General features: G+C 41.8%; 1 protein-coding gene across 3 annotated transcripts in view; it reads right to left on the reverse strand.

Annotated features, from left to right (window-relative positions):
- TOLLIP (toll interacting protein) overlaps positions 1 to 4,168 on the reverse strand; it is a 51,555-nt gene extending 47,387 nt beyond the window's left edge. Inside the window, exon 1 of one of the 3 annotated variants that reach the window (XM_061610097.1) lies at positions 3,670 to 4,168. In XM_061610097.1, the coding sequence (XP_061466081.1) occupies positions 3,670 to 3,702 (33 nt within the window). In that variant the 5' untranslated portion in view covers positions 3,703 to 4,168. Of the gene's footprint in view, positions 1 to 3,306; positions 3,384 to 3,669 lie in introns of those variants that run through there. The other 2 variants (XM_061610098.1, XM_061610099.1) reach the window with 2 other exon arrangements.
- Positions 4,169 to 9,347: the final 5,179 nt, after the last annotated feature.

Consider the following 9,347-nt stretch of genomic DNA (forward strand, 5'->3'; position numbering starts at 1 on the left):
GAGAATTTTTGTCCTATTTTCTCCCAGGTTTTTTTCCAGGCATTCACATCTCTAGTATTGTCATAATTCCATCTCAGTTTACTCATCTCTGCCTATCTTACATCTATCAACACTACCAGTCGAACTAACCCATGAACAGTAGCAATACTGGTGATGGTCCATGACTATGCAACTTGCATTTCCTGGAGACCAGTTAAAAAGCCTGACAAGATCTGTTTGGATTAGCTCCTGAGAGGAAGTGCTAAGAGTTAGAGAGTTGAGATGTTATTAGCACATTAATTTTATATTTGCTTTTTCAGATACACGTTCTGAGCTTATGGGATGAGGTGGCCATCTGTACATTTTTTTTTCTTAAAGAAGCAAATTTTTTTTCTTAAAGAAGCAAATTTTAATGTTAAAAATTAAGCTGTCTGGAACACTATTTTTGGTCTTGAAATCCAAACTGAGACTTTTTAAAAAAAACCAAAAATCTGCTTCTTACACTAATGACATTTTTAAGAGACAAGATAACATTCATGCAGTAATAATGAGGGACTGTAACACAAAACCATTATGAACTCAGCCACAGCTTGTAATCTGCATCATTATTTGTTCCCCTGCAATGTGGGCTTTGGCTTGTACATTTGGCAATGCAGCCCTATGCCTATATACTCAGCCCCACTGAGTTCAATAGGATTTAGACCCCGGTTAAGTAATTTTGGATTGTAGAGTGGGTCATTTAGAAAAGTAAAGTACTGTACTGTGGACAGCAGTAACAAAACTGGTGGTGGAAGCAACTGTATTTATGCCCAGGGATGCCATATTACGTTTTAGTTAAAGTGTGGTAAAAAATTGTGCACAGTTCCACTTACAAGAAAATAAAGAAACAAAATGCCATGAATATTTCATTCAATAAAGTTTACACTGTTGCACTATCATACACATTCTGGAAAAGCAATAGACCACTGCTAACCTGCCTTTTGATGTAATCTTACAGAAACCAGTCATTCCATCAGCCTTCCACAAATTTATAGACCTAATACTCTCCAGGCACTGTATCTGCAAAGTCTTTTCTGTTAGGTGATGTGAATCAGCAGACTGTCCTTAAGGTGTCAGATAATTCTGGCTTTCAGTCTAGCGTGTCGAGAACAGAGTGACTCCTAAAAGTGCAGGTTGGCCATCATTGATCTAAGGATATTTGCTGCCAATATCATATGCAGTTAACTATTTGCTAGGAGAGGACTGCATAAGCTGATCTGGGAGAGGAGGGCATTGGTGAACAGCTATCAAGGGAGGTGTGCCACAAACAAGTCTGACTCACTACAGTTGTATCTACACACTATAGATGAATAAGATTTATTAAAGAAGATTTGTTTTTAACTGTGGGCAGAGTAGCACCAATAATACGTTGGAATTCCATATATGTGAGTTTTCAGAAACATGTATTTGGAAGTATGCTTTAAATACAGATTTCCTCTAAGGCAGAAAACACCAGGAAGAAAAACAGCTCTTTAGCATCCATCAGTGGCTATGCAATTACATTATAATTCTAGAAACTGACTTCCAAAATATAAGAATAACTGGCAGTACTTGTTTTGGCACTACAGTCAACTGGCAGAATACAATGTTTATGCATCACTGTCTCAAACTTCCTTCTGCACCAAAAATCAGTCAAGACATAAAAGATTATCCATACAAAAGCTGAACAATACAGGAAGATGTAATCTAAGAAGACTAAAACCGTTTGGAGAGGAAATGTAGGCCATGCAGGTCTTCTACTCAGCAGCGCAAACACTGCAAGAGGGGAAAATGATTCAAATATTATTTTCAATCTAGGCATAAACACTACTGACACCCATTGTGGAAAAAATACTGCAACTGCTAACATGGAATATTTGAAGAAACACCACTTAAGAATTCTGGGAATTAAAACAGTTTAAATTTTAAAAAATGCCATGCTATATAATCCCCTATGTGATTTTTCTTTGCACTTCATTTGTGGATATTAGAATGCCCTGTAATTTCAAAAATGGCAAATGGGCCAACATTCAAATACAAGGTCATTTAAAAATGGTTAGTGCTACCTACAAGATTATCTACCTATCAGAGAAGAATAAGGAACAAGATGACAGAGAAAATCAGATGTATTACACAAAAGCAGGAGTTCCACAAAACAGAAGATGACCCACTAGCCTTCCCTATCATCTTAAATATTTGTCTAATCATAATTTCCCAAAAACCTATGAATCTCAAAAATGAAAGCTCTTCAATGTACAGAAGGCCAAGGGCAGATTCCCACACTAAGCATTTACACATATCTAATGCAAGGGCAAAACCCAAACAAAACAAATCCTTCAAATTCCAATGGCCAATATTAGATGTACAGTTGTCAAGATGACAAAGCTGCTGGGAAGTTCCCTACCACGCATATTTATTTGAAGGGCACACTAATCTTTCCAAAAATTACATTCACCAGATACCCTACCATCAGATGATAGGTGGGCAACTATCAACCTTTTCTATGGTAGTGCCCCAGCTTGGGTGCTGGTCTGCAGCCTCATGTGATATCCTTTAGGTGCCAGGTCAAGACCTTCAAAAATTTGTCCAGGCCTACAACTGTGTGTTTGTTTTGTTACTGCTACGCATGATTGTTTTACTCTTTTTCCCCTCTGCGTTATTTTTCTTATTTTATTTGACATGTAAATGTTTTTACAGATATTTATTCCATTTATAAGTCTCCTTTCTAGTTATTTGTTTAAAAGGCAGGCTATAATTTGTAATTCTTTAACACTTACTGAATATTTTTAATAAATATCTGTGTATGAGAGCATCTATCTTTTCAAACAGGGGAAAGCCAGTACCACTATGTATACACTGTAGACTTTCTGATACAGCCTTCAGAAAACTCATCCGCTTCTGACGTGTGTATCTGGAGAAAAACAGTTATCCGATATAACAAAATCCCTGTGTCCTTCTACACAAAAATAGACCTACAGTCACAAAAATGCAACATACATTACTAGATTGGAGCTTTCCATAATACCCCTGTCTCTGTTAACAAAGCCTGTAACCACTACCAGGCCTTTCACAGCTTTTTTAAACAAGTAATAAAAATATGGTTTTCACATACCAAAAGTGGTGGAAACATGGTTTTTACAAACACATGCCCCCCCCCCGGCGAGTGGTCTACCTTTTGCTTACCTATTATACCTGCCAAGGATAGAAGCACTGATATGTGGAGTGACGGAAATTTTATTTTTAAAACAGGGTTTCGTTATTCTAGCCTGGCCGTTTCTCGTATCCCTTTCCCTCCACTCATCAACTTACCCGAAGAGCTTAAAATTGAGAGAGAAGTAAAAGAATGAGGAATGATGCCTAGACAGATCTTCCCGGATGTGTCACAAGGAGCGACGAGGAGAAGGAAGAGGAGAAAGGCAGCAGAAACGGACACTAGGTCCGCCCGTTCCTCGCACCCACCACGCTGAAGGGACCGAGAACGAAGGGGAGAAGGGAGGGGACTCAATCCAGATATATCTCCTGAAGCCATTGAAGCAAGGGGCGCCTTCTCAGCCCCTGCCACACCTTCGAGGAGGTCCCGGCGACAGGATCACCTCCAGTCCCCCTCCCAGCGCGGAGAGCTGGTCGCCAAGGGTAGGGGCGTTCTCCGTCATAACAGCAGCCAGTACTCACCGGGCCCCGCTGAGTGCTAACAGTGGTCGCCATGGCACTTCCTTCAGGCCGGGGTGGTCCTCCCTCTTTCCGCCGATGACAGCCCCTCGATCCAACGCGAGGAAGTCAGCTGATTCCCCCTTCCTTACCGTCTAGCCACGCCCCCAGTCCACCGTTATTCGTCACTGCGCGTGCGCTAGAAGATCCCTCCTCGGCAGCCGCCGTAAGAACCGCTATGCAGTCATGCGCAGGCGCCAACCCGAAAACATTCCGATCGCAAATCGTGGCCGTCCCTCGCTCATCGCATTTTGCTGCAGACGTTGGGATTCCCTACGTTCGCTGCTTAAGGCGCGTCGGCGCATGCACTTTGTTATTTTTATATTGGCCGTTACAAATGATCTGCCGAATGAAAGCAACGGTGCGTCAGACAGTGCTACAAAGCGCAGTGTTTCAAATATGTTGCCTTGCTTGTCGATGCCGTCGGTAGCCATCACCCACCCGCCATTTCCCAATAGCGTACTTATAACCTGACTGGCTCACGCGCCTCGCTGAATCGTTGACGCAACCGCGCCTCGAGATCTTCCGATTGGCTGACTGAGGGGCGTGGCCGTGTCATTTTCAATCCTCACGGAAGGTTCCGTAATTATACCCACGAGAGTGGCTATATAGTATAGCCAGCATGGGGTTTTCACATTCTGCAATGTTTAAGTTGAGACCTATCCCAGTCTGCATCTGTGTTAGAAATGCTTTTAATATGTTTTCTTTAATATGTTTTTAACCCTTTTTCTTAAAAAAAAAATATGTTTTTAAAGCTTTTTTAAAAATGTTTTTAACGTTTTGTTTTAATGTATTTTAAGGTCTTTTTATGATGTTTTAAAGTGTTTTTATCATTTCTGTTTGCTCCCCGGGGCTACTGCCAGGAGGAAGGGCGGGATATAAATCAAATAATAAATAAATAAATTAAGGAAAGGGGCTTCCCTTCTACCCACTACCCACCCACCCAATCTCCTCCCCCTCCCCTCCCTGCCCCTCCCCCAGGTCAGTGTTGGACTACGACCTGGGAGACCAGGGTTCGAATCCCCACACAGCCATGAAGTTCACTGGGCGACCTTGGGCCAGTCACTGCCTCTCAGCCTCAAAGGAAGGTAATGGTAAAACCACCTCTGAATACCGTTTACCATGAAAACCCTATTCATAGGGTCAACATGAGTCAGGATTGACTTGAAGGCAGTCCATTTTCATTTTCAAACATGATTGCACAGAAATAAATCCCATTGAACTCAAAAAGTATGCAAACGATCAAACCCACCCTCCCTTCTCCCTCCTATCTCATCCTTCCTGCCTCTTCCCTCCCCCTTCCTTTGTCCCTCCCTCTACATCTCCATCCCCTTGCAATCCCCTCCTTCCCATTCCTCCCACTCCCCTTCCTCCACCCATGGTCAGTTTTACCTATCTTAAGCATGATTGCACCGAAGTAAATAACACTGAACTCTATAAGCATGCAAATGATCAAACCTGCCCTCCTCTCCCCTTCCTTTTCCCCCTCCAATACGCTCCTTCCCCCTCCCCCTCCCCCATGGCATGATTGCACGGAAGTAAATACCACTGAACTCAATAAGCATGCAAATGATCAGACCTGCTTTTTCCCCTCCTTCCCCTCTCCTCTACCTTCCTCCTCCCCTCCCCTATTCCTTCTTCCTCCTCCCCTGCTCACTCCAGCCCTCCCTCCCTCCCCCCTGGTCAGTTTTACCTATCCTAAGCATGATTGCACGGGAGTAAATTGCACTGAACTCAATAAACATGCAAATGATCAAACCTGTCCTCCTCCTCCCCTCCCCGTCCTGCCTGCTCCCATCCCAGTCCTCCCCTCTGTGTTTGCTCCCCTTCCTCCTCCCCTCCCCATCCCCTGTGGTCAGTTTCACCTATCCTAAGCATGATTGCAGGGGAGTAAACTCAATAAGCATGCAAATGATCAATCCATTCTCAACATACTTGCACAGGATCCCATTTCTTACCTCCTGGATTAAAAAGCAGGGAAATTCACTAATAGGCAAAAAAAACTTGCAGTTTAAGAATGTACTTATAGCCCACAGATATTTCTAACAAACTTTAAAAAGCAGGGAAATTGGGCAGCTATAGTGAATGCACCAGGGGAGCGGGAGACCTGACCTCCTCTCTGAGATATTGTACTGCCCGACAAAGTTGTCAGAATGCAAACACAATTTGGGTTGGTCTTTCACAGTCCAATCCACTTGCTGTGTAGCTTGCAAGAATTTGGTAATGTGCCTCTGAGCATATGGTGAGTGGTGGCAACACCTGCAATCAGCCCAAATAATAGAAACAAGACATGTGCTGTGCTGATCTTGTTTCAGCACAGAGGAAGAAGCAATATTAAGAAAGATGATATAGTTCAGATGGTCACTTTAAATATGTCTGATTTCCATTGCAATTTTAGTGACGTTTCCTATAGGAAATCATTTTCTTTTGTTTCTATTTCTGTGAATATCTGAAGTACAGCAACACTTTGCAAAATTCATACTAAAAAAACTCCAAACATAATTGTGGAATAATGGCACTGACTACTCTGCAGAATAGTCTCCAGTGGACCTCAGGAGTGTCTCAATTTGCACAAGATAATACAGTGGGAGGTAAAATATATTCTAGCAAAATTCTAGTTGTGTTTTTAATTGACCGTGCCCACCTTGGCGTAAATAAAGCAGGCTGAAACACAGCAGGCTGAAAACATGCATCCTCTTTTTTCCCCACAGCTAAGAGTTGTTGCTGAAGTAGCAACATATTGTAATCAGTCTGATTTTACATCAAACTGCAATTTCAGATTCAACTGTTAATGCACCCAAAATAGAAATAGAACATAACCTCCAATTTGAAACACAAAAGGCTGTCTTCACCATCATATGACATTGAGCAATAAAAAGGCTTTGAAATTAATAAAAATAAATTTGGCACAGATTTCTAGGATGTATAATGAGGGAAATAAAATTGTCTAGATTCTCTGTAGAAATATTAATAACACAGGAAAGAAGCAAAGTAAGAAGAACACCAAAAAACATACAAAAATATAATTCTCTATCTTTGGAGATGGCAGGTGTTGCCACCACTCACCATGTGCTCAGAGGCATATGTTACCAAACTCTTGCAAGCTACACAGCAAGTGGATTGGACTGTGAAAGACCAACCCAAATGGTGTTTGCATTCTGACAAATTTGTAGGGCAGTACAATATCTCAGAGAGGAGGTCAGGTCTCCTGCTCCCCTGGTGCATTCACTATAGCTGCCCAATTTCCCTGCTTTTTAAAGTTTGATAGAAATACCTGTGGGCTATAGGTATGTTCTTAAACCACAAGGTTTTTTGCCTATTAGTGAATATATACACAGACCTACAGCCAGAAATGGGAAACCTAATTTTTTTTACAAAAAAATAATTTATTACTTTTTTTTCTCTCCCTCCTCCTTTTTGTGTGTGCTCCCCCCTGAACATTTAGGCTGCTGTGAGCCTGGGAATATAAGTGGTCTTTTCCCCACCACTTACTCAGGGTGTGTAATACTTTTGAACATGTTGCAATATTTTCTTCTCAGGTGGAAACAGCCCAAATAAACATTCCACGCGAACTCTGTTACGTTTAGATGCACCCAACCACATGCGCTAACCTACTTGCGTGTTATGCCAGAACTGCAGCGATCGTCGACATAGAACCGTGAAAAATGGACGGTAGAGGGAACGATACCATGGAGCTCTGGAATTCCACTTTTGAACGCTTTTCTAAGTAGAATAAATGCAGGAAGTGTAAGAGGGAGAAGTTTGGGGTAGAATTTTTCTCCTTGACCTGCTAGTTTTTAATTGTAGGAAGTGGGGGGTGCGTAGGCTGCGCCCATACCATATATATAGCGCCTACGCACCCTGAAGAATCCTGGGAACTGTAGTTTACCCCTCAGAGAGTGACAATAAAATCTCCATTGAGAGAGAGAGAGAGACCTTGACAAACTAGCAAACTAGAGTTCCCAGAATTTGGGGTGGGGGAGTAGGGAAGACATGCAAAAATTGTACACTGGGGCCCGCTTTACGGCGTTCTGCTTTACGGCGTTCCGCTGATGCGGCGGCTTTCAATTGGGAAATTCCCCGTTTTAAAGCCGATTTTGCCATTTTGCGGCATTTTCGCATCATTTTTGCGTGACGCAACCCATTAAAGTCAATGGGTTCCGCTTTATGGCGACTCCGCTTTACGGTGGGGGCCTGGTCCCTAACCCGCCGTATAAGCGAGGCCCTACTGTATATCTCACTTGCAGTCTGAAGTGGCATAGGCGACAATTCTAACATCTCACTTTATGCTAATCACACCCGTGAATGGGCCCATCTGTCAAAGTTGGCCTGTGGGAAATGGAATTAAGGATCCAGCCTGCTGGTCAGTTCCCCTCTGCTCTAAAGAAAGGACAGGATAGAGCACAGTGGATGTAGTGTTGCTTTTTATGACAATGAGGACATGGATTCCAACAGTAGTAACACCAAAAGTGGCAGATTCCTCCACAGAATAGCTGTGGGTGGTAGTAGTGGACCCCAAGAGTAATTTAGTACTGACAAAAATGCTCAGGGAGTTCTTGAGATGGAGAATGAAAGTGGAGGCATCCCAAGGAGGAAACATGATAGCAATGGGTGAGTTCAGTTACCTTCATAGACTGGCTAAATGTGTGAATGATCAGAGTTGCCTTCATGTGTACAACTATATGCATAAAGGCACCCTCTGTTCAGATATTTGTACAATATGCATGAATGTCAGAAGAAATGCATGCACCATAGAGGCAGGGCTACTCAGCAGGGTCCCACTCTTTGCTCTCACGTTGTTCAACACATGAACAAAGAATGCCCAAATAAAGTTTACAACATCAAGAAATGAATTGCATGTGTGAAAGCCAACACTGGTATAAGTTTCATATCAGTCAAAATAAAGCAGTTCATACATTCAGCTATGAGTCAATAGAACAGGAGCCATTTTATCTGATAGTTTTCTTTATTTAAAGCATTTCCTTTGATCCCAGTGTGGCTTACAAATTTTTGTATTTAAAAGAAAAGAAATCATTAAAAGATTAAAAAGTTTGTATGGCTTTTAAATATCCTGTTTAATGATATAATGGTATTGACACTTTGGCTGCTTCTTTCTCACCGGGCAGTTGATGTTAGTAGCATCTATGAAGGGAGAAAGGCCCAGTTTCTGGCAGGGATGCAGCACCAAGTGGAGATTATGATGAAGGCATTTCTTTCTCCTTATGGAGGCTATATATGGCGCCTTCTCTGTTATCTTTTCGGCGCCAGGTAAAAACTTACCTTTTCGCCCAGGCTTTTTAAATTTTGTAAATTTTTAAATATTTTAATTTAACATTTTAAACTTAATATGATCTTAATTTAAATCTCAATGGCAATTTTATTAATGTTTTATAATTGTACTATATATATATATTTTTTCCACACTTGCTCATATTTTAATTGTGATTTTATTTGTTGTACACCGCCCTGAGAGCTTTCTGCTATAGGGCGGTCTAGAAATGTAATTAAATAAATAAATAAATAATATATATGCAGTGTGGTGTGCTATTGCCCCCAAAAGAGGTAGAAAGACTGAGCAAGGTTTACAGGTTCATGTGCATGCCCTTCACATTGTACCCAGTCTGGGTCTATGTGTGCAGAAG

Source organism: Rhineura floridana, chromosome 2 (assembly GCF_030035675.1).
Source record: "Rhineura floridana isolate rRhiFlo1 chromosome 2, rRhiFlo1.hap2, whole genome shotgun sequence".
Classification (NCBI taxonomy): Eukaryota; Metazoa; Chordata; class Lepidosauria; order Squamata; family Rhineuridae; genus Rhineura; species Rhineura floridana.